This window comes from Pristis pectinata, chromosome 11 (assembly GCF_009764475.1).
Source record: "Pristis pectinata isolate sPriPec2 chromosome 11, sPriPec2.1.pri, whole genome shotgun sequence".
Taxonomy (NCBI): Eukaryota; Metazoa; Chordata; class Chondrichthyes; order Rhinopristiformes; family Pristidae; genus Pristis; species Pristis pectinata.
In genome coordinates this window covers 9,990,570-10,016,877 of record NC_067415.1, presented here as the reverse complement: position 1 = coordinate 10,016,877, position 26,308 = coordinate 9,990,570, and the positions used below count along the sequence as shown (strand labels likewise).

The 26,308-nt window shown below is 44.4% G+C and overlaps 1 protein-coding gene across 3 annotated transcripts in view; it reads left to right on the top strand.

The window, feature by feature from the left end:
• Positions 1–26,099, top strand: part of LOC127575917 (arylsulfatase D-like) — a 47,606-nt gene extending 21,507 nt beyond the window's left edge. For 2 of the 3 annotated variants that reach the window (XM_052026153.1, XM_052026154.1), the window contains exons 5-11: positions 3,120–3,242; positions 8,324–8,747; positions 11,616–11,752; positions 13,855–13,992; positions 17,922–18,084; positions 21,902–22,023; positions 23,683–26,099. In XM_052026153.1, coding sequence (XP_051882113.1) covers positions 3,120–3,242; positions 8,324–8,747; positions 11,616–11,752; positions 13,855–13,992; positions 17,922–18,084; positions 21,902–22,023; positions 23,683–24,056 — 1,481 coding nt within the window. In that variant the 3' untranslated portion in view covers positions 24,057–26,099. The remainder of the gene's footprint in view (positions 1–3,119; positions 3,243–8,323; positions 8,748–11,615; positions 11,753–13,854; positions 13,993–17,921; positions 18,085–21,901; positions 22,024–23,682) is intronic. The other variant, XM_052026155.1, reaches the window with a different exon arrangement.
• Positions 26,100–26,308: the final 209 nt, after the last annotated feature.

The window sequence follows — 26,308 nt, the reverse complement described above, 5'->3', positions numbered from 1 at the left end:
TAAGACATAGAACATAGAACAGTACAGCACAGGAACAGGCCCCACAATATCTGTACCGAACACTAGGTTGAGTTAAACGAAATAGAACATAGAACATTACAGCACTGTACAGGTCATATGGCCCACAATGTTGTGCTGACATTTTGTCCTGATCTAAGATCTATCTAACCCTTCCCTCCCACATAGCCCTCCATTTCTCTATCATTCATGCGTCTATCTAAGAGTCTCTTAAATGCCCCTAATGTATCTGCCCCCACAACCTCTGCTGGCAGTGTGTTCCACGCACCCACCACTCTCTGTGTATAAAAACTTACCCCTGACATTCCCCTTATACCTTCCTCCAATCACCTTAAAATTATGCCCCCTCGTGTTAGCCATTGTCACCCTGTTTTTTTTCAAGAATAATCTTTATTAATAAAATCATTAAAATTCATTTTGTATATACAGTTTAAAAATAGCATCTAATGTATCACTTAATTTCAGGCACAGTAGTCTCTCTGTCACTGGCACTTTGGACCAAAATATGCACAATTCAGAAATCTCTTCTGCCTGCACATGATCCAAATCCCTCCATTTCCTGCATATTCAGGTGCCTATCTAACAGCCTCTTAAACACCGTTCCAGGCACCTACCACTATTTGTGTATTTGCATATGTTTCTGCTCCACTGGAGTTTGCTTCCACCATCTCACCCATAAACAGTTTCTTCCTCCCCTAAGTACAAGATTCCCTTTAAATGAATTTGTGCTATTTACCTCAACCTCTACACGTGGTGGAAAGTTTCACATTTAAATCACTGTCGGGGTAAAGAAGGTTCTCCTCAATTCCAAACTGGATTTTTTTGGGACCATTCTTTATTTGTTGCTCCAACCTCTGGACTTCCTCAAGCATGGAAATCTAAATACTCTATGCTATTAAACTTATTCATAACTTTAGATGATGTTCTCGGTCTCTTCTAGACAAAAGAAGTTGGTCTGTTCTAATTATGTGTTTAAGCGTGATCTCTTAAATTGCAACTGTTTGTGAGGCTTTGAATCTTATCCGACAAATGTAGCTTCCTGTGTTGAATATGTTGAATTCTACTCCCTCTAATATAAATAAAAAACATCAAATCAGGGTAACCCACTTCAATTCTACATCCCACTCCCATACTGACATGTCCATCCATGGTCTCCTCTATTGCCATGTTGAGGCCAGATGCAGGTTGGAGGAACAACACCTCATGTTGCACCTTGGGAGTCTCCAACGTGATGGCCTTAACCTTGATTTCTCTAACTTCCGGTAACCCCACCGCTTCTTTGTCTTCCCCCGCACTCCTCTGTCTTCCCTTATTCCTATGGCTCCCATCCCCCAACTTGATGACCTGCCCATCTCCTCTTCTCCCTTCCTCCATCCTTTATTTCATGGTCCACTGCCCTCTCCCACCGGATTCCTCCTTCTTCAGCCCTTTGCCTCTTCTACCTATCACCTCTCAGCTTCTTACTTCTTCCCTCCACCCCCCAACCCACCTACCTTCCCCCTCTCACCTGGACTCACCTATCACCTGACCTCACCTATCCCCTGCCTGCGTGTGCTCCTCCCCCTCCCCCCACCTTCTTATTCTGGCTTCTGCCCTCTTCCTTTCCAGTCCTGATGAAGGGTCTTGGCCGGAAACGTCGACTGTTTATTTCCCTCCATGGATGCTGCCTGACCTGCTGAGTTCCTCCAGTGCTTTTTTTTTGAGTATTGCTCCAGATTTCAGCATCTGCGGAACTTCTTGTATCTCCAGATGTTAAATGTTAAGTAGCTAATCCTTGATATCCTACAGAAAACGTGGTTGTGATTTATAGAGTAGCATAGGTGATACATGCATAGAATTAGTACTCAACATCTCCTGTTACCTTTTTGTTCTACTTGCCACTGGATTGGTAATTGGTTTATTATTGTCACATGTACCGAGATACAGTGAAAAGTTTTGTTTTGCATGCCATCCAGACAAATCATCCTATACATAAATACATTGAGGTAGTACAAAAGTAAAAACAATAACAGAATGCAGAATATAGTATTACAGTTACAGAGAAAGAGCAGAGTAGGTAGACAGATAAGGTGCAAGGGCCATGATGAGGTAGACCAAGAGATTAAGAGTTCAAGACCTTGCTCTGTGAAGCCCCCAACATAATTTGTGTACAACAGCTATTGCACTCTGAAAGAAACCATGCACAGGCAATTTTCCCCCCACAATATGAAGTTCAGGGCCTGGAATGTCGGGACCCTCGCGAACAATCCTAATACCGAATGGAATGGAAACAAGTCATCCTTAATACAGGAGGATGGCCTAAGGGGGAGGGAAGAAGAGAGTTGGATTGAGGAATAAATATTGGCTACCACACTAGGAAAATTCAACTGTATCTTCAATTAAAGTCATCGGATGCTTTGTGTTCAACTTGAATTATTTATCATAGATACAGTCGGATCCCGTTATTTTCAAATCCACAGGTTCTTGCAGCAGTCCAAGAATGAGTTGAAAGCAACTTGGTGCTTCGCAAAGTTTTATTGGAAAAGTTTAAAACAAAGGAACAGTCACAGAGCACACAGCACTAGCTACTACTAGGAGATGAGCCAAGACAAAAGGAACTAAAAATGAGCTAGGGCCGTGGGGAAGAGAGCAAGATAAGCAAGAGAGAGATGGAGGCAAGAGAGAGAACAAGATAAGCAAGAGTGATTAACAAAAAACAACACCTTTTATACCTGAGATAAGAGGTACTCCTTAGCTAACAATAGTCCGATCAGGAAACCTATTAGATATCTGTGGCAAAACCAACCAGTGAGAAAACATGTATTCACCTGCTGGACGAACCAATAAGCTAAGAAGCGGCCATTCCTTGCACAGCCACTTGGGGTGTATTAAACACTATACATGTTAAAAAAACTACTTAAAACAGTCGAGTCCAACAATACTTAAAAGTAAAGTAAACAATAGAGTTTTGGCTGTCAGTCACACTTCCTGCCTTCTAAATATTGGGTTCCATTGAAGTCAAGGGATCTGGAGCTCAGGAAGGGAGGGCAACAAGTGCCAAAGCCATGCCAGCTTTTAATCACAAACAATAAAGTCACTAACTGTTTGCATTTTGATTCAAGGTATGGACAATGGTTACAGAGTCCGCGTCCTTATGTTCACTGGCAGTTCAGGTGGACTTCCTAAGAATGAGACAACCTTTGCAGCAATATTGCAGAAACAAGGATATTCCACGGGCATTATAGGTACGTCCCAACAGACATCAACATATCTGTTTTCATTTACTTATTCATGGGATGTAGATGCTGCGGTCAATGACAGCATATACTCTTTTTCCCAAAATACCCCAGGAATGAGGAGGTGTTAAGAGTCAACCACATGAGTGAGTTTGGAGACATGGGGCTGAAAGGTTAACAGGGGTATGTGGGAGTGTGGAGTTGAGCCTTTCTTACTGAAAGGTGAAGCAGGTGTGAGGGTCTGTAAGGTCCTCCCTTGCTTCTAGCTCATTTGTATGTCCATAGACTGCACTGGGTTAATCAGCAGCTATCCTCCCCTGAAAGACATTAGTGTATCGCAGTCTGTTACAGGTACTAGCTTTCGAATTCCAGAATTAATTTAACTGCTTGACTTTAAATTCCCCAGCTGAAATAGTGGGATTTTAGTCAAGGGCCCAGGCTCTGAATGCTGTTAAATTTATTCAGTAACATAAAACCTTGGAAGCTGGCCAATTAAAGGAATAATACAATGTAACCTTTGAAATGAAAGGGAGCTCTCTTTGGCCATTACTATGCCGCAAGCTGTGAGAAAGTACAGCTACGTGAAAAAGGTAAAATTGTCATTACTAGATGGGTTTAACAATTTTGTACTTAAATAAATGCTAGGCTTGGGGGAGAGTGAATAATATAAACTGGTAAACCAGGAGAGATGCAAAGTCAAAGTCGAGATTATTGCCATATGCACAAGCATGTGTATGCACAGGTGCAGTGAAAAACTTACTTGCAGAAGCATCACAGGCACATAACATCAGATAAGCAGCATTCACAAGAAAAACATAAACATAAATTGGACACAATTTTTACAAGAACACAATTAGAACAGGAAAAAAACAATGTCTATTTCAGTGCAAAGTGGTCATAGTGTTGCTCAACTGTAATGATTAGGGTTTTGCATCGAGGTATGACTGGTAAGTTTATTAGTAAGTTTGCGGATGACATAAAAATTGTGGACAGCGAGGAAGGTTGTCTAAAGCTACAGTGGGATATAGATGAGATGGGAAGTTGAGAGGAGAATGGCAGATGGAAATCAAACCTGACAAGTGCAATGTGATGCAGTTTGGGAAGTGAAATGGGGTAGGGCATATACAGTAACTGGTAGAGCACTAATGAATATTGATGAACAGAGAGATCGAAGAGCCCAAGTCCATAGTTTCCTGAAAGTGGCAACACAGATATGAAGAAGGCACACAGCACGTTTGACTTCATAGGTCAGGGAATAGAATATAAGAGTTGGGACATTCTGTTGCAACTTTACAGAACACTGGTGAGGCCACACTTGAAGTATTGTCTGCAGTTCTGATCACCACACTATAGGAAGGATGTGGTTGTGCTGAAGAGAGTGCAGAGGAGATTCAACAGGATGCTGCCTGGATTGGAGGACTCTAGTTATGGGAAGAGATTGGATCGGCTGGGCTTGTTTTCTCTGGAGCAAAGGAGGCTGAAGGGTGGTCTGATATAAGATTATGAGAGGCTTAGATGGGGTAGAGAGTCAAAGTCTTTTTCCAGTGGTAGGGTATCAGAAATGAGATGGCATAGGTTTATGCTGAGAGGAAGGAGTTTAAAAGTGGATCTGAGATGTAAGATTTTAACACAGAGAGTTATTAATATCTGGAATATAAGATAAGATATTATTAGTCACATGTAGTGTAACGGTTAGCGTAACGCTTTACAGCGCCAGCGACCTGGGTTCAATTTGGGCTGCTGTCTGTAAGGAGTTTGTACGTTCTCCCCGTGTCTGCGTGAGTTTCCTCCGGGTGCTCCGGTTTCCTCCCACATTCCAAAGACGTACGGGTTAGGAAGGTGTGGGCATTCTATGTTGGCGCCGGAAGCGTGGCGACACTTGCGGGCTGCCCCCAGAACACTCTACGCAAAAAGATGCATTCCACTGTGTGTTTCGATGTACATGTGACTAATAAAGATATCTTAAATCTTACATTGAAACACACAGTGAAATACATCTTTTGTGTAGAATGTTCTGGGGGCAGCCCGCAAGTGTCTCCACGCTTCCGGCGCCAACATAGAATGCCCACAACTTCCTAACCCGTACGTCTTTGGAATGTGGGAGGAAACCGGAGCACCCGGAGGAAACCCACGCAGACACGGGGAGAACGTACAAACTCCTTACAGGCAGCGGCGGGAATTGAACCCTGGTCGCTGGCGCTGCAATAGCGCTATGCTAACCGCTACACTACCATGCCTGCCCGATGTGCTGTCAGACAAGGTGGTTAAGTCAGATATAATTACTATGTTTAAGAGGCAATTAGACAGGCCCTTAAGCAGGCAAGGTATAGAAGTATACAGACTTATGTAGGCAAATAGGATTAGAGTAGATGGCCAAAAAGGTCAGCATGGACATGGTGGGCCAAAAGGCCCAGTTCTGTGCTGTATACTCTGTGAGAAGGAGATTGGGTCAGGTCATCTGGGACCTGGCCCACTGCCCAGACTCACAGCCACACTCCCTGCCAACCTGCATTTACTTTTCTCAAAGGCGAGGGACTGAATGAGCTAATCCTCCAAGTGCTGGTGAGCTGGAGTGCATTCTGATTGCCAACTAGGCTGCAGGCAGCTTATCATGAGTCCTTGTCCCAGAATACCTCAGCAGCCTTTGTCAGATTGCCAGCTTTTTAAAACCCATTTAGAGTCACTGAGTTATACAGCACACATAGAGGCCCTTTGGCCCAACTCATCCATGCTGACCAAGACATCCATCTGAGCTAGTCCCATTTGCCTGCATTTGGCCCAAATCCCTCCAGGCCTTTTCTATTCACATACTTGTCTAAATGTCTTTTAAAAATTGTAATTGTATTTAAGTAGATTTAAGTCGATTGAAACAAATTCTTAATTAAAAAAAATCAAAACACATTAAAACATCAACAAATAATTAAAAGCATCAAAATAAAGGAAAATAATTAAAGGACTGACCTGCATTAATTGGACACCCAAATTAAATCAGAGCCTGGTTACCTAACCTGAATCAAACACCACCTAGCTGCCTGTGCTGGGTTCAGTTTGTATTGGAGTACAGGCAGATCCCACGTTATTGACAGGGTTCCATTCTTGAGAACTGTCCGTAAGTCGGAAATGCTTCTCTCCTCTTCCATCAGGTAGAAGGTACAGGAGCCTGAGGACAAGTACCACCAGACTTAAGGACAGCTTCTACCCCACTGTGATAAGACTATTGAAGGGTTCCCTTATACGATGAGATAGACTCTGACCTCACGATCTACCTTGTTGTGACCTTGCACCTTATTGCACTGCACTTTCTCTGTAGCTGTGACACTTTACTCTGTACTGTTATTGTTTTTACCTGTACTACATCAATGCACTCTGTACTAACTCAATGTAACTGCACTGTGTAATGAATTGACCTGTACAGTTGGTATGCAAGACAAGTTTTTCACTGTACCTCGGTACAAGTGACAATAATAAACCAATACCAACAGTGTTTGGAAGGAGACCATCGAAACTGCTGTGAGGGGAGAGTGAGCAGGCCGGGGGGGGGGGGGAGTGGCCGCCAGCTGGCCTCGCTGACTCAGTGAGTGAGCGAGTGAGCCTGCTCAGTGCTCCCGGCTCTGCTCGGCTCCACCCAGTCCCCAGTTGTTGCGGCTCAGGGTGATGTTGGGGAGGGAAGGCAGGCAGAAATGTCCCGTTCCTTCTGGGCAGAAGATGCCTACAGCCCCCGCAGCAGCTGGCAAATCCATCCCCGTCGGTCTCCCAAACGCTTGCTCGTTCGGTCCATTATGATGCATCTCTGTAGAGCTCTGGTTAGGCCGCATTCAGAGTATTGCGTGCAATTCTGGTCACCTCACTGTAGGAAGGGTGTCAAGGCTTTAGAGAGGGTGCAGAGGAGGTTTACCAGGATGCTGCCTGGATTAGAGGGCATGTACTATCAGGAGAAGCTGGGCAAACTTGGGCTCTTTTCTCTGGAGCGGCAGAGGCTGAGGGGTGATCTGTTGGAAGTGTATAAAATTATGAGAGGCATAGATAGGGTGGACAAGCAATATCTTTTTTCCCATTATTGAGTGATCCAATACCAGAGGGCATGCATTTAAGGTGAGAGGGGGTAGGTTCAGAACAGGCGTGAGGGGTACATTTTTTACTGAGAGAGTGATGGATGCCTGGAGTGCGTCACCTGATAGGGTGGTGGAGGCAAATTCATTGGGGGCTTTTAAGAAGGGCTTGGATGAGCACATGAATGAAAGGAAAATAGAGGGATATGGGCATTCTGTAGGTAGGAGGGTTTAGCTGTGTCGGCATAACATTGTGGGCAGAAGGGCCTGTTCTGTGCTGTACTGTTCTATGTTTCCTATGTTTTAGAACCATAGAACCATACAGCACAAAACAGGCCCTTCGGCCCACCATGTTAAGTCAGGCGCTCACGACCTGGGGAGGACCTGTATGGGCTTAAAATGCAGTCGTGCTCACGCTGAAACAGGTTGTGAATGAAGTCAGGGAAGAAGAGACACAGACCATGAGAGAGAAAGAAGGATGCTGGCTGGTAGGCAGTGAGTGGTTGGTGATGGATGTGTGGGAGATAGAGGGAGGGCGCAGCAGGCATAGAGAGAAACAACCATTGGGACAGAATGGATTGGTTCAGGAAAATGTAGTCGGGGTTGACACCAATTTTAAATGACATGACTGACCTCCCTGATATAAAGCTGAGGGTCAGATGTTAAGCAGCTCCTCTCCTCAACCAGCCACTAATCCACTACTGGACTCAATGGCCAGACCAGACACAGGTCGGATGGTCAGACATGGTTGCAACTGACCTCCAGGACATCTCAGACTTCTGCATTGAGTCTCAGGACCATAGGTCTCTGAGACGTCCTGAGGCACAGAACAACCAGCCAATTTGGCCCATTGGTTATGGCTCTATTCACTGGGCAAAAGTCATGCCTTTGCAACAAGCTGCTTTTTAATTAACACTTTTAACATCTCGTAGCCCCTGCATCTCTATTCCATGAGCTGGGAGTTTGAAGTGTGCAGGATTATCATTGGAAACGTTTGCCTTGAAAGATTAATTCATGGATATATTTGTTCTTTTTCAACAGGGAAGTGGCACCTGGGTGTGAATTGTGAAACCAGGAATGATTACTGTCATCATCCACTTAGTCACGGGTTTGATTACTTTTATGGCACACCTTTCACCAATGTGTACGACTGCAAACCGGGAAGTGAAAGTGCCATTTTTGTGGATGTTCAAGCCACTGTCTATCTGACCACTGAAGTGGTCTTTGTGGGACTTCTGACGCTGCTGGTTTTGAGGTGGACTGGTTGTATCAGTATTGGTTGGAAGTGGATTGTATGGCCTGCGGTGATTTGTACCCTGCTCTTCGGATCTTGGTACAGTGTATTTGGCTTCCTGAGGCGCTGGAACTGTCTGGTCATGAGGAACCATCAAGTCATTCAACAGCCATCCAATCCAGAGACTCTCTCAACAAGAATGACCGAGGAAGCTCTGGGATTCATTGAAAGGTAGAATTGTCTTAAAAAGTGGAAATGTATGAAACATTAGGTAGAGCAGCTGCCTCACAGCTTCAGGTTCGATACTGACCTCCGATGCTGTGTGTAGAGTTTGCACGCTATCCCTGTGACCACACTGCTTTCCCCAAGGTTCTCCAGTTTCCTACCACATCCCAAAAATGCGTTGGTAGATTAATTGGCTCCTGTAAATTGACCCTCAATGCAGGTAAGTGGCAAAGAACCTGAGGGAAGTTGATAATCATTTCAGAGACAATAAGTTTCAGTGCCACAGGGGAATGGGACTGATGGAGATGTTCAAGGCAATTTTTTTTTACACAGAGAGTGGGAGGGCAAACAGGGAGATGTGCAGGGCAAGTTTTTTTTACACAGTGGGAGGACAAACAGGGAGATGTGCAGGGCAATTTTTTTTTACACAGAGAGTGGGAGGGCAAACGGAGATGTGCAGGGCAAGTTTTTTTTACACAGAGAGTGGTGGAAGCCTGGAACGGGCTGCTGGGAGGAGTGGTGGAAGCAGATACAATAGTGGCATTTAAGAGGCTGTCAGACACATGAATATGCGGGGAATGGAGGGATATGGATCATGTGCAGGCAGAAGAGCTTTGGTTTAATTGAGCATCGTGTTTGGAGCAGGCATCGTGGGCCACAAGGCCTTTTCCTGTGCTGAACTGTTCTATGTTCTATGTAAGCACCTGATGAAACGTAATCTACGGTGCAGTGGGCCAAGAATGGGGAGTGGGATTAAGCTGAGATCCATTTATAAGCTGAATGGCCTCCTTGTTTGGCATAAGTTTCTCTGATTCAAAAGGATATTCTATTAGATTATGCAACAGAAGTTGAAGAGGCGTGGTAGATGGGTCAATCAGCCTCCATCACAGGTTATTGGTCTGAAGTCAGGTAATATGAACCAGTTGGTTTTGATTTGAAGCATGCAGAGACCCACCTTCCTTGGGAAGTGTATTTTCATGTCAGTTCATATGCTACCACACTTGAAGCAGTGAAAATACAAAATGCAGTGTCATATATATTATTTTTTTCATTGTAGACCTATATAGGGGAAAAGCCTAAATATATATTAAGCTCAAGATAGGTGATTTCCTAAAATCAGTCCCCAACAGGTTTGTTTTATACACTAATTTTTACAACTTCCCTAAGAACTTGCCACATGGAGTGTGTTATTCTGGTCTCTGTGGTATAGGAAAGGTAAAGAGGCTATGGAGAAGGTGCAGATTAATCCCGAAACTGAGGGGTTGTACCCATCTGAGTAAGTTGGGGCTCTTTTCCGACAAGAGGACCAGGTTGAGGGGATATTTTAAGATAAAGAATTTCATAAGGTGGATGTTGGTAGTGAGGTCAGTAATCAGAACGACTCCCAAGGCCCATGTTGTGACTTGGGGCTGGTGCCAACATGGTCATAGAGTCATAGAGTAATACAGCAGGGAAGCAGGCCCTTCGGCCCAATTCATCCCCACCGGCCAAGGTGCCCATCGAAGCTAGTCCCATTTGCCCACGTTTGGCCCATATCCCCCTCAATCTTTCCTGTCCAAGTGTCTTTTAAGTGTTATTATTGTATCTGCCTCAGCCACTCCTTCTGGCAGCTCGCTCCATGTATGCATCACCTTGTGTGTGAAGAAGTTGCCCTTCAAGTCCCTTTTAAATCTTCCCCCTCTCACCTTAAATCTTTGCCGTCTGGTTTTTGATTCCCTTTTCCTGGGAAAAAGACTGTGTGCATTCAGCCTATCTATGCCCCTCATGATTTTATACCCCTCTATAAGATCACCCCTCAGTCCCAGTGAATGAAGTCCAAGCCTGCATAACCTCTCCTTATAACTCAGGCCCTTGAGTCCTGGCAACATTCTCTTAAATTTTTGCACTCTTCCCAGTTTAATGACGTCCTTCCAATAATAGGGTAGCCAAAACTGTATGCAATACTCCAGGTGCGGCCTCACCAACATCTTGACAACTGCTACATAATGTCCCAGCTCCTATACTCAGTGCCCTGACCGATGAGTGCAAGCGTGCCAAATGCCTTGTTCACCACCCTGTCTACCAGTGATTCCATTTTCAGGGAATGATGTAATTGTACTCCTAGGTCCCTCTATTCTAGGTCCCTCTGTGGTCATCAGGGGAACCGAGCAGCTCCTTGTGTGAGTAGAGGAGGGATGGGCCATCTGGAAGGCCCTTAGAATTGAGGGAAGAGTGGAACAAACCTCCCACAAATTGGGATGTGAATGGGCAGTCAGAGCAACAACTTTTAATTGGAGGAAACGGGTGCAATCGCAACAGAAGCTGCATCGTGCAGGATAAGGTCCACCCAGGGGAGGAGGAGGATGATGTGCAGCGTGCATGGGGCTGGTTGGAGATATGAGGCAGAGGGTCTTCAGTCCATCCTGGTGGGGATGGAGCTGTAAAGGGATGCACGTGATGGAAAGGATGTAGTTAGGGTCAGGAAAGTGGAAACCGTTGAAGTATTAATGGTGGTTGTCGTAAGTGCCATGGATGCAGGAGGGAAAATCTTGGAATTGCAAGGAAATGGAGGAGAAAATCAGCTCCATGGGTGGTGAACAAGCTGAAAGGATGCTTGTGGATTTGAGAAAGGAGGTTGAAGTGAGTTGCTTGATTGAACGTAAGAACATAAGAAATAAGAGCAGGAGTTGGCCATCTGGCCCATCGAGCCTGCTCCGCCATTCAATAAGATCATGGCTGATCTGGCCATGGACTCAGCTCCATCTACCTGCCTTTTCCCCATAACCCTTGGGTTGGCTCATAAAATTGGTCAAAACTACAGGATAGTCCAACTGTTCCATTTGTATCTAGGCTGACACAAGTTATTCTAACACAGTCATACGTTTCAAATTTTAGAAACCAGAAGAAGCCATTTCTCCTTTTCATGTCACTACTACATGTCCATTCTCCCTTCTTTACCACCAAGCCATTTATTGGGAAGAGTAATCATGGTTCTTATGGAGACAATGTGGAGGAGATGGACTGGCATGTAGGTAAGTTATCTGAAAAATAATGAGAAGGATACAATCAATGAAAAAGTCAAGTTTATTGTCATATGCACAAGTACATGTGTGCACAGGTGCAATGGAAAACTTACTTGCAGCAGCATCACAGGCACATAGCATCAGAGACAGAACATTCACAAGCAAAACATAAATTAAACATAAATTGTACAAATTATACAAGAAAGAATGCAATTAGAACAAAAAAGTCCAATGTAGTGAAAGTGGTCATAGTGTTGCTATACTGAAGTAATGATTATGGTTGTGCAGGTTGGTTCAAGAACCGAACGGTTAAAGGGAAGTAGCTGTTCTTGAACCTGGTGGTATGGGACTTCAGGCTTCTGTACCTCCTGCCCGATGGTAGCTGCGAGAAGATGGCATGGCCCAGATGGTGGGGATCTTTGATGATAGATGTTACCTTGTGGCAGTGCCTCATGTAAATACTTGGAATTGGAATTGGTTTATTATTTGTCACTTGTACCGAGGTACAATGAAAAATTTGTCTTGCATACCATTCATACAGAGCAATTCATTACACAATGCATGGAGGCAGTACAAGGTAAAACGAGACAGAATGCAGAATAAAGTGTAACAGCTGTAGAGAAAGTGCAGTGCAGGTAGTCAATAAAGTGCAAGGTCATAATGAGGTAGATTGTGAGGTCAAGAGTCCATCTTATCGTACTAGGGGACCATTCAATAGTCTTATAACAGCCGGATGGAAGCTGTCCTTGAGCCTGCTGGTATGTGCTTTTTGGCTTTTGTATCTTCTGCCTGATGAGAGGGGTAGAAGAGAGAATGTCTGGGGTGGGTGGGGTCTTTGATTATGCTGGCTGCTTTACTGAGGCAGCGAGAAGTATAGACAGAGTCCATGGAGGGGGAGGCTGGTTTCTGTGATGTGCTGAGCTGTGTCCACAGCTTCTTGTGGTCATGGGCAGAGCAGTTGGCATACCAAGCCTGATGTGGGGGAGGGATGTGTCTGTGATGTATTAGGCTGAGTCCACTAGTCTCTGCAGCTTCTTACATTCCTGTGCATTCAAATTGCCGTATCAGACTACAGCAGCATGGTTATCAAGTTCCTGTACCAATATTTAGAGGCCTCTGACTGTTGATATGGTAACATGAGACCACATCCCAACGTGGTAGTTGGGAACCTTAAATTCAAGGAAAGCTGTAATAAAAAGCTGGCATCAGCAATTGTGACCATACAATTGAAAGGTGGTTGTAAAAGGCTATTTGATTCATCAATCCTCCGGGTTGCCCACTGAAGTTCTCCAACAACTACAAATGTAATTGGAGATGGCCAGTAAAGTAATGGCCAGATCACAGGGGTAGGATAGCCTCAGGATCTCCATACTAATGATGCATGGGTGCTTATAGTAGGCACAGTCGTGCACTTACTCTCATGATCTTAAATCTTTCTCTAAACAATTTCGTTTTCTCATCACTATTTAGGATTCTTCTTGGTTACACAGCCTTTAATTAGATTTAGTCCCATTTAATTTCCCAGGAATACATTTGACTTCCAACACCCCCTTCTCCAGGACCCTCCTTAGCTACATTGACCAAGCTTTTGCTGAAATTCCCTAAATCCTTCATTATTTAGAGGTGGGGTAGTTGAGGCTGGAGTTGTGGTGGTGGGGAGTGGAGGGAGGGGTTGCGGCAGGAGGGATGAGTGGCATCACTTGGAGGATGGGGATTGCACTTGGAAGTCACAGTTCGGGGTGGTAGTATTTGTAGGGGTTGGGTGAGAAAAGGGTTAAGTGGGTGTCATGAGCTTGAAGGAGGAGTAGGGGATTGTTACCATGGAGAGTAGAGGGTGTAAAAGCCGAGTGAGTTCAGGGGATCCATCTGAGCTGGGGTCCCAGCACCAACCTGTGAAAACCGGTGAAGTCTACAAAGGCAACATTATCTGCCAGATAATCCTCACATGAAGGATCCTGAGTGAAAATTGCGGATCGTGGAACTTGCACAGTCCCCACATTTCAATGGAGATTGCATTTTGTAACACACAAAGGCATGGATGTCCAATTTCTAAGCGCAGAATCTTCAACAAGATACTTCCACTCCTAATGTCCTTTTTATGCTATTTCCAGGTCAGATTGTAAATTCCATCAACAATTTTGGCCTTGCAAATAAAACAATTATCTATTTTGCCTCGGATCATGGCGGTAGCCGAGACTCTGTTGGAATTAATGGAGAGCTTGATGGAGGTTGGAATGGAATATACAGAGGTAACTGCTTTCTGGAATACATAAGCCCATGTTAACAATATTATTGTTCTTGAGTTTGACCCGGTACATAACTATTCCAGCAAACTAATTTCCTTGCAGGGAAGAAAAGTTAGATTAGATTGGTTTATTGTCATCTACCAGGATGCAGTAAAATTCCTTCTTCGCATGAAGCTCACAGAGTAAACAATATATATGGTAATAATAAATACAATGATGAGCACAGAAGCAGCAGAGTGGTGCAAAGATAGTCATGCAAACTGAGGTAGAGCAAAAAGAAATGCTAAAGTGACAATAACAGGAGAGGTAGAATTAAGAGTCTGAGAATGTGGCAGCTCCACCGGGAAGGGGATGTGAAAGAGGTGATTGGTTCAGAAGTCTGACAGCAGTGGGGAAGAAGCTGTTCTTAAGGTTGGATTTCCAGGCTTTCAAGCTCCTGTCTCTTCTCCCAGAAGGTAAAGTAAGAAAATGGCAGGGGTCCTTGACGATACCACTAGCCTTCCTGAAGAAAAACAGTGAGGAATGCAATGTCCCATTGTTTGAGGGGCTTAGCAGAAGATAAAATGACAGAATCCCAGTGCCAAAAGTAGACTGTCAGTAATTTTGGTTCTCAAACTACTACTGACTTTGGCCGCCTACTCTACATTCTTACTGGGTTCAGAGGGCAGGTTATATGGGGCAATGGCTCCTGTTAGCTCCTTTTCTTTTGATCCCCCTGCCTTTTCTCTTTGTTTCAGTTTTCAGGGTGTGGCCATCGCTGGCCAGTATAGTCCAGTGCTAATGGCCCTTGACACTGTAGTGGTGAGCCACGTTCTTGAACTCATTATCCTTCCTGTGAAGGTACCCCCTATGTTGTTAGGTGGGGAGTTCCGGGAGTTAGACCCAACAAAGGATCATTTGTTTCAGAAAACTTCTGGAACGTAGCATGGTGGTGAAAATTGATTCCCATTTATGTGCGGAAAATATGCAATACAGTAGCCATGCTTCAAAATTCCATTTGATTGACTTCATAGATGCATAGAGTCACGGAGGCATGGAGGCTCAGAGTCGCAGAGGCATAGAGGCATAGAATCATAAAGGCACAGTCAATAGAGTCATAGAGTCATACAGCACAGAAATGTGTCCTTCATCCCACCACGTCCATAGAGTAAGGGCAGCGGACCATGTCCTCAACCATCTGACTCATCTCCTTTTCTCCAACACAGAAACAGGCCCTTCAGCCCACCACGTCCATGCCGACCTTCTTGCCCATGCTAGCTCATACCACTTGCCCTCATTGGGTCCATATATTTCTATGCCTTCTCTGCCTAAGTGCCTGTCTAAATGCCTCATAGTGATTGCATCTGATTCCCCCACCTCCTCTGGCAGCGTGTTCCAGATATCAACCACACTTTGTGTGGAAAAAAAACATTCCCCTCAGATCCCCTTTAAAACTCCTTCCTCACACCTTAAACCTGTGCCCTCTGCCCTCTTCCATGGCTGTTACATTCAAACTCCAGTAATCCGGCATCTTTGGGACTTTGGTGGTGCTGGACTAGCAGATTTTCCGGGCTAGCAGAATGAGAGCCAACGTGGACCTGAGAGGCTGAATGGCCTCCTTCAGTATTGTGATGGTATGACTGGTGAATTGGAAGTGGTTGAGCAGAGGGGAGAGTTGTCTTAGAAGAGTACAACAGAGGAACAGGCCTTTCAGCCCACGATATCTGCGCCAAACACAGTAGTGTAGCAGTTAGCATAACGCTATTCCAGTGCCAGTGACCCAGGTTCAATTCCAGCCACTGTCTATAAGGAGTTTGTAGGTTCTCCCCGTGTCTGTGTGGGTTTCCTCCGGGTGCTCTGGTTTCCTCCCACATTCCAAAGACGTACGGGTTAGGAAGTTGTGGGCATGCTGTGTTGGCACCGGAAGCCTGGCGACACTTGCGGGCTGCCCCCAGGACACTCTACGCAAAAAGATGTATTTCACTGTGCGTACATGTGACTAATAAATGTATCTTATTCGACATTTCTACCCTGGGAGAAAGATACTGTCTACCCTATCCATGCCTCTCAAAATTTTATAAACTTCTCCCCTCAGCCTCTGATGCTCCAGAGAAAACAACCCAAGTTTGTCCAATCTCTCCTTATGGCTCATATCTTCCAATCTAGGCAGCATCCTGGTAAACTGCACCCTCTCCAAAGCCTTAGACGCATGCCCTCCAGTATTAGACACTTCAACCCAAGATACCGGCTTTCTACTCTATGTGTCTCATAATCTTATAAACTTTTCTCCCCCAGGAAAACAACCCGTTTGTCCAACCTCTCCTTATAGCACATGCCCTTTAATCCAGGCAACATCCCGGTTAACTTCTGAACTCTCTCCAAGGCCTCCACATCCTTCCTATAGTGGGGCAACCATAATTGAATAGAATACTCCAGATGTGGCCCAACCAGAGTTTTATAAAGCTGCAACATAACTTCCAGACTCTTGAACTCAGTGCCTCCACTAATAAAGGCTAGCATGCCATATGCCTTCTTTGCCACCCGATCAACCTGTGCATACACCAGCCATCCCTGCTGTGACAGAGAGAGATTTGATTGAAAGTGCATTTGCTCCCTCACAGTGTATTTGTTCTCTGACCTTGGAGTGCATGATGAATGCAGTGTGGTGGGAGGTCAGATGTGCCGGGAGTCATCCTCCAGCTCATTTTAACTTCTGTGTTGCATTGCAAGGCAGAAACAAGTTGATCTAGGCACTGCAGGTAATCCACAGTTCCCTGTGAAATACAAGACCTTAGTAAGGCCGCACCTGAAGTACTATATATACAGTTCTGGTTATCCTGCAATAGGAAAGATATCATTAAGCTGGAAAGAGTGCAAACAAGATTTACAAGAACTCAAGGGCCCGAGTTACAGGGAAAGGTTGGGCAGGCTAGGACTTTATTCCTTGGAGTGTAGGGACTAGGGGTGACCTTATAGAGATGTATAAAATCATGAGGTGCATAGATAGGGTGAATGTGCACAGTCTTTTTCCCAGGAAAAGGCAATCAAAACCCAGAGGCATAGGTTTGAGGTGACAGGGGAAAGATTTAAAAGGGACTTGAAGGGCAACTTTTTCACACACACAGGGTGATGCATACGTGGAACGAGCTGCCAGAAGAAGTGGTTGAGGCAGGTACATTAACAACATTTAAAAGGCACGGACAGGTACATGGATAGGAAAGGTTCAGAGGGATATGGGCCAAACATGGGCAAATAGGACTAGCTTAGATGGGGATCTTGGTTGGCATGGATGAGTTGGGCCGAAGGGCCTCTTTCTGTGCTGTATGACTCTATGAATTGGGGGCAAATGGTAGGTATTGTTGGATCGGGTTATTTTCGAATCTGCAGGTTCTTTCAGGAGTCCAGGAATGCGTTGAAAACAACTTGGTGCTTCACAAAGTTTTATTGGAAATGTTTAAAACAAAGAAGCAGTCACAGAGCACATGCTACTAGTTTTACTACTGGGAGATGAGCTGAGACAAAAGGAACTAAAGATGAGCTGGGGAGCTAGGGCTGGGGAAGAGAGCAGGAGAGAGATTAACAAAAATCGACACCTTTTATACCTGAGATAAGAGGTACTCCTTAGCTAACAATAGTCCAATCAGGAAACCTATTAGATATCTGTGGCCAAACCAACCAGTGAGAAAACACATATTCACCTGATGGACGAACCAATAAGCTAGGAAGCAGTCATTCCTTGTGCAGCCACTTGAGGTGTATTAAACACTATACATGTTAAATAAACTACTTAAAACAGTCGAATCCAACAGCATGGGTCCAATGTCCCATGACAAGGAAAGTGGGAAAGAATGGTAAAAACATAGATGAAAGGAAATTAAATTTTTCTAAATATTGATACTAAATGGAATAATGGCAGGGGAATTTTTTTATTGTTGCGCTTTTCTGTTTTATAGGTAAAAAGGGACTTGCTGGATGGGAAGGTGGGATTCGTGTCCCTGGAATATTCAGATGGCCGGGCCAGTTGCCTTCTGGTAGGAAAATTGATGAACCGACCAGCCTTATGGACATTTACCCAACTATTGTCAGCCTTGCTGGGGCCTCATTGCCACAGGATAGGTGAAGAATCCAAAATATACCTATTAATTTCCTTACATTGCCATGTAGTTCCTATCTGTAAGAATTTCCAACATGGCTTTAGAGTGAAAGGGGAAAGGTTTAGGGGGAACATTAGGGGGAACTTCTTCACTCAGAGAGTGGTGGGAGTATGGAACAGGCTGCCATCATACGTGGTAAACGCGGGCTCACTCTTAAGTTTTAAGAATAATTTGGATAGCTACATGGATGGGAGAGGTCTGGAGGGTTATGGACTGGGTGCAGGTAAATGGGACTAGCGGAATAAAGTTTTGGCGCAGACTAGAAGGGCCGAATGGCCTGTTTTCTGTGCTGTAGTGTTCTATGGTTCTATGGTTCCCTTTGTTTTCTTGCTTATCTCCCTCCAGCAGCTGCCTCCAACCTTCACACCCCTCCCTAGCCTCGGTCCATCTGCCTCTCATTTTTTCTTTTCTCTCTCTCTTTGTCCCCCTCCATCTATCATTTACCTGCCACTCTCTCCCAACTCCACCCCCTCCCCTACCTAGTACAACCTGCCTGTCATCTTACACCCCTCCTCAGTCCACCAGTCACCTTGGACTCCTGTCTCGCCACTCCCCCTCCCCTCTTTATACCGTCCATCTCGCCTCCCCACTCTCAGCCCTGATGCACGGTTTCACCCCAAAACTTCGACAGTTCCCTTCATCCCACGGATGCTGCTCAACCCACTGAGTTCCTCCAGCAGATTGTTTGCTGGACAAACACACTTCCTACTGTCATCTCTTTTCATCACAGGTCAATTTTCCTATTCTAAATTCCCATGTGTGAACATGCATAATGAAAGCTGTGTATGTAAGAATATTGTCATCGTATTCTTGCTTGAGACTGATAGAGATTTAGTGTATAAAATTATGAGGAGCATAGATAGGGTGGACAAGCAATATCTTTTTCCCATTACTGAGCGATCCAATACCAGAGGGCACGCATTTAAGGTGAGAGGGGCTAGGTTCAGAACAGACATGAGGGGTACATTTTTTACTCAGAGAGTGGTGGATGCCTAGAATGCATTGCCTGGTAGGGTGGTGGAGGCAAAATCATGGGGGCTTTTAAGAGGGGCTTGGATGGGTACATGAATGAGAGGAGATGGAGGGATATGGGCATTCTGTAGGGAGGAGGGAATAGCTATGTCGGCACAACATTGTGGGCCGAAGGGCCTGTTCTGTGCTGTACTGTTTATGTTCCAGATCCATTGGAACATAGGAAGAGGAGCAGTACACTCAGCCTCACAAACCTGTTCTGCTGTTCAATGAATTTATGATTGATCCTCAACCTAGTCTTTAGCAACTCTGCTTGTTTGAACTCAATCAGCTTTAAAATTGGTAGTTGACCCAGAATTTAATGCTGTTTGCAGAAGAGAATTCCAAATTCTCATGGAAGAGTTTCCTATCTTTACCAAGAGTCACAGAGTCACTGACCTATACAGCAAGGAAACAGGCCCTTCAGCCAACCCATTCATGCTGACCAAATTGCCTAACTGAGCTGATCCCGTTTACCTGCATTTGGCCCATATCCCTTTGAACCTTCCCTATTCATAAACCATCCAAATGCCTTTTATATGTAGTAATTGTACCCGCCTCTACCACTTCCTCTGGCAGCTCGTTCCGTATACTCACCACCCTCTGTGTGAGAAGGCTGCCCCTTGGGACCCTTTTAAACCTTTCCCCTCTCACTTTAAATCTACATCCTGTAGTTTTGGACTCTCCTACCATGGGGAAAAGACTTTGGCTATTCGCTTTATCCATGCCCCTCATGATTTTATAAACCTTTATAAGACTGGAGTCTAACTTTTAGACAATGCCCCTCAATCCTGGATTCCCCAAAGAGCAGAAATAGTTTCTCTCTAAACAATCAGTTCCCCATGGCAACCTGAAACTTCAACTGGAACCATAGCTTATCCTTTTGAATTCCAGGAAATACAAGCCTAGCTCCATTAATTGTATATAATAACTTAACCCAGGATTCATTCTGCTAGATTCATCTGCAACCCCTCCAAAGAATGTATATACTTATAAGCCAGAGTAAGATAAGATAAGATATCTTTATTAGTCACATGTACATCAAAAACACACAGTGAAATACATCTTTTTGCGTAGAGTGTTCTGGGGGCAGCCCGCAAGTATCGCCACGCTTCTGGCGCCAACATAACATGCCCACAACTTCCTAACCCGTACGCCTTTGCAATGTGGGAGGAAACCGGAGAACCAGAGGAAACCCACGCAGGCATGGGGAGAACGTACAAACTCCATACAGACAGCGGCCGGAATCGAACCCGGGTCGCTGGTACTGTAATAGCGTTATGCTAACCACTACACTACCGTGCCTGCAGTACCCAGAAGTACTCACTGTGCTCCTGTTGTGATTCCACTGGGGTTCTGTATCAGTATCTATAAAGTATTAAAATAGTGTTCATAGATGGATTCATCAAAACGCTCAGTTAAAATAAAAAAAACGCAGATTCTGGAAATCTGAAAGAAAAACAGAAGATGTACTCTGCAAGTCAGGCAGCATCTTTGGAAAGAGGTGCAGTTATTGTTTCAGGACCTGTTGTCAGAAACTAAGAAAAGTTAACCCTTTCCTTTTCCACAGATGCTGCCTGACCTGCTGAGCATTTCCAGCATTCTCTGGAGCAAAGCACAAAGCACTGGAGGAAATGGAGGGAAATGGACAGTCAACTTTTTGGGTCGAGACCCATCTGGGTCGGAAGCGTCACTACCCGAAAAGTCGACTGTCCATTTCCCCCCACAGTTGCTGCCTGACCTGCTGAGTTCCTCCAGAGCTTTATGTGTTGTTCCAGGTCCCAGCATCTCTTGTGTCTCCAGCATTTTCTGGTTTGATTTCATCAAAACAGTCCCTTGTGGGACCTTAAATGGTCTCACAAATTATAAATTTCTCTTTCAAACACAGTAATCACAAAAGGGATCACAATTAATGGTATTACGGCTTCAGGTAGGGAATATTTAAGTGCCGTCTCTTATGTGATTAAAAAGTTGGAAATTGAAATCTGTAATTTGTGAGACAAGGTTAAGCTTCTTGAGGAAAGCTTTTGATGAATCCATCAACAAATAATATCTTCATACTCTATAGGTATGAGCCTAGACATAGCTACAGATGTACATGACTCCAGTGGGGCCATAGCTGGAGTACTGTGAGCAGTTCTGGAGACCACTGTTCAGGAAAGATACACTAGCTTTGGAGAAGTTGCATGTGGATATAGAACATAGAACAATTACAGCACAATTCAGGCCCTTCGGCTCACAAAGCTGTGCCGAACATGTCCCTACCCTAGAAATTACTAAGTTAATTACTGCAGGACTTTATGGATTACTTTAAATTTTAGAATGAAGTAAATAGCTAAATGATTCTCCTAATCTCATGAGATCATACAGCAGGTGAGATGATTTTAGAGCAAAAGATGTGCCTGGCTCACTGGTAAAAATAGGTTTTCTGTGATAAAGTCAAGTACCAGTACTTTGAGCATGTGGAGAGACAAGAGGTTAAGATGATACATTGGCACTCATTAACCCATACTCTTGAACAACTATGTGCAGTGATTTGTACTGCAGTCCGCCACTTCTGTCATCTCCAACGGGACCCTACCACCAAGCATATCTTCCCCTCCCCACCCCATTAGCAGAATGATGCCTGGGTCAAATTACTGTGTGAGGTTAATGGAGCCAGGCTCATAGTTCCTGCATAGACAATGATTGTATATTCAAATGCATAGGAGATATTGTTCTCTTCTTAGTGATCTTGGAATATAAAGAATGCACTTGCATCTTCCTAGGGTGATTGATGGACGGAACTTGATGGCACTACTGAAAGGTGATGTACGGAGGTCGGAACATGAGTTTCTGTTTCATTACTGTGGAAGTGCTTTGCATGCAGTGCGGTGGCACCCAAAAGGCAGTAAGTGTTCAGCACCTGGTAGTATCTAAAGAGACTCACACCATGTTTTTACCTGTACTACATCAGTGCACTCTGTGCTAACTCAATGTAACTGCACTGTGTAATGAATTGACCTGTACGATCGGTATGCAAGACAAGTTTTTCACTGTACCTCGGTACAAGTGACAATAGTAAACCAATACCATGTTTTGCCTCTCACTGCAAGGACCAATTTTGGGCCTAATTGGCAGAGGCATTTGGCTTGCCTGTGTTAACCCGCCCAGCAACAGTCACCTGGGCTGGACGAAGACAGCTGACTGAACCAACCTTCCCAACACCCAGGCGGTGTGCAGTGAGGTGTAGGGGGAAGGTTGTTTCCTGAAGAGTCCCTCGATCACGCTGACGTTCTTTGACAGGAAGCAAGACTGAGTCAGCCCTTAGTATAGGCTGTCACAAATCTTTACAGCTGCACCGTAGAAAGTATTCTATCTGGACGCATCACGGCTTGGTGTGGCAATTGCTCTGCCTAAGACCGCCAGAAATTTCAGAGAGTTGTGAACGCAATTCCAGCATGTAAACCAGCCTCCCCACCATTGATTTTGTCTACACTTCCTGCTGCCTCAGGAAAGAAGTCAACATAATCATGGACTCCTCCCACCCCAGTCATTCGCTCTTCTCCCCTCTCCCGTTGGGCAGAAGATACAGAAGCTTGAGTGCATGTACCACCAGGCTCAAGGACAGCTTCTATCCCACTGTTATCAGGATCTTGAATGTACTTTTTATACGCTAAAAGCTGAACTCCCAATCTACCTCGTTGTAGCCCTTCACCTGCACTGCAAGATTATATTCTGCATTCTGTTTTTCCTTTTTACTACCTCAATATACTTACGCATTGAATGATAAGATATCCTTATTAGTCACATATACATCGAAACACACAGTGAAATACATCTTTTGCGTAGAGTGTTCTGGGGGCAGCCCGCAAGTGTCGCCATGCTTCCGGCGCCAGCATAGCATGCCCACAACTTCCTAATCCGTACGTCTTTGGAATGTGGGAGTAAACTGGAGCACCCGGAGGAAACCCACGCAGACATGGAGAGAACGTACAGACTCCTTTCAGACAGCGGCTGGAATTGAACCCGGGTCGCTGGCGCTGTAATAGTGTTATGCTAACTGCTACACTACCATGCCTACCCACTTGTCTGGATGGCATGCAAAACAAAAGCTTTTCACAGTATCTGGGTACACATGGCAATAATAAATCAATTCCAGTTCCAATGAATCAAAGGGGAGTTGGTGGGCTTGTAAGAGAGAGAAGAGGTCACAGGGCTATAGGGAAAAGGACTAATGGGATTACTTTGTGGGGAGCCAGTATAAACCCAGTGGGTTGAATGGCCACCTTCTGTGTTGTATTAAATGAGGTATCTGTTGTTCAGCTTGTGCTGAACTTACCATGGTTCTGTGCGAGTCTGGGTCTTACTTCCCTAGGAGCAATTGAACATTGGCAGTTCCTGTTGCAACTGTTGACTACAGCTTGCTTCCTTCGGCCTCTTTCTTTCCAAAGCTGCAGCCATTTATGGCAGTTAAAATTCTATTATTGGCTGTGTGTCGTAACCTCGCCTTGCTCCATTTTCAAGAATTAATTTCCTCCCTTCACAATTTATTTTCCCTATCCTTCAGGTGACTCCGTGTGGAAGGCTCACTTGTTTACACCCAGATCCGAGGCTGACAATTGCTACCGGACTGATGCAGGGGGATGCCACGATGAGTCTGTCTCCTACCACGACCCACCTTTACTCTTTGATCTCTTAAAGGACCCCTCAGAAGCAAACCCATTGTCGCCTGCAACGGAGCCTCTTTTCCATGAAATCCAAGACCAAATCCGATTGGGTATAGAACAACACAGGAAGACCTTGACTCCCGTGCCTCTTCAGCTCTCTTGGAATAATATTCTCTGGAAACCCTGGCTTCAGCCCTGTTGTGGTACATTTCCATTCTGTGGATGCAGTGAAGATTCCAGTGAATCCAGTAAAACACAAGGGCCTGGCAAATAATACTGGTGACTGCTTACCTTATACAATTATTGTCATTCCATGATTTCTGCCTGGGAACAAACAAGTGAAATCCTTAGGGATGTTGGAATTGGAATTGGAACAGGAACAGGTTTATTATTGTCACATGTACTGGGATACAATGAAAGACTTAATTTAGCATGCCATCCATACAGATCATTTCAATACAAGTACATTGAGGTAGTACAAGGGAAAATCAATAACAGAATGCAGAATATAGTGTTACAGTTACAGAGAAAGTGTAGTGCAGATATACAATAAGGTGCAAGGGCCATGATGAGGTAGAACGTGAGGTCAAGAGTTCATCTTTAACGTACAAGAGGTCCATTCAAGAGTCTGATAACAGCGCAATAGAAGCTGTCCTTAAGCCTGGTGGTGCGTGTTTTCAAGCTTTCGTATCTTCTGCTTGATGGAAGGGGGGAGCAGAGAGATTGCCCAGAGTGGGAGTAGTCTTTGATTATACCAGCTGCTTTTCCGAGGCAGTGAGAAATGTATTCTGTTACCAGGCTTCACCACTGGTGGTTGTACCTTCAGCTGCTGGGGCTTTAATCTCTGAAGTATGCCCTCCCACACCTCTCCATCTATCTAACCTACCTCTTTGTCCAAACTTGTTTGTTTGCCCTAAAACGTTTCACGTGACTCAGACTAATTTCCTGTTCTAGTAGTGCCTTGGACCATTTTGCTACATTAAAGGTGCTCTGCAGATGAAAGCTTTTGGTGTTATTGTCTTTGAAACTCTTCGATAGATTTGAGAGAGATGAACAAGATCAATGGTTTCAATACTCTTGATAGAGAGAAGTGGATGAATTAAGAGCCAAAGGCCACAGATTTTAAAGATTGGACAAAACATAGAATGGGGATGTGAGGAAAGTCTTTTTTACACAGAGAGCGAGTTTGACCTGGAATTCACTGTCTGCAGGGATGGCGGAAACAGAATAAAGGCTTCTAAACCTTCTGCACGGAAATGGACAGACACGAGAGTATATGAAAAACACGATGATGGTGGAGGATCATTGTGTTTTTCATCTGGATTCCAGCATCTACAGTCCTTTGTTTCTCAAGTTTCACGAGAGAGAATATTTTGCAGGGCTCTGTGGAGGGAGTGGCAGAATGGGACCAACGTGATTGCTGTACTAGACTGAATGGGCTAAATGGCCTGAATGCCAAATTCTGTGATTTTAATCCTTTAAAAAGTATGTGTTATGTAGCGTCCCACTAACATTTTCCCTTCCTTGTGGCTTGGGCAAGAAGAGAAGAAATTCTTTGTTATTATTGATCAAGTGTCCTGTTGCTTTAATACACTAGGTATGACCATAATCTGATCAATAGTCTTGTCAAGTGATAATTTAGCAGTGCATTTGTTTCACTTATTCAGTCACAGAATTTGGGAGCTCGGTGGCAATGCTGCCATTTAATGTCCATCCTTGAACTAAGAAGGCAACCTCATTGATGGGTCTGCAGTCACATAAAGGACACACTGGGTAAGGAAACTTTTCTTCCCAGGAGAACATTAGTGAACCCAGGTGTCTTTGTAAGAATTTCAGAATCAGGTTTATTATCACTGACATATGTTGTGAAATTTGTTGTTTTGCGGCAGCAGTACAGTGCAAAACATAAAAATTACTAAAAGTTACCAAAAAATAAATAATCTAGTGCAAAAGTGGAATAACGAGGTTGAGTTCATGGGTTCATGAACCATTCAGAAATCTGATGATGGAGGGGAAAGAAGCTGTTCCTGAAACGTTGAGTGTGATAGTCTTGTGGCCATCATTATTGATACTAGCTTAGTGTTTCGGATTTCATTGTATTTAAATTCCCCAGTTGCTGTGGTGGAATTTGAACTTATGCCTCTGGTTCATAGTTCAAACATCCAGATGTGAGACCAGTAACTCAACCACATGGTTACCAAACCCCTACTTATTACTTTATTCAATAATGATCAGGTGACTGTTACTGATATTCTATTTTGCTTTGTGTTAATCTAGTTTAAACATATTTTTGTATGGTTTCCACTTAAAATTTCATCCAGGCCACAGAAATAAACAGTCAAATTTCTGCTTCTTCCATTATATGTTTTTTTATGAAGCTTAAGAGAGCAGATGTTAAGATGTAATAAGTTATGTCCTGCATCCTTCAGCTATGTTTCTCTGGTTTAAAGTGAAATGGCTCTATAAGATTCCATCACCCACCTTAAATGCCTTTTTGCGATACTGTGGGCCTTGACCTGCTTCGAT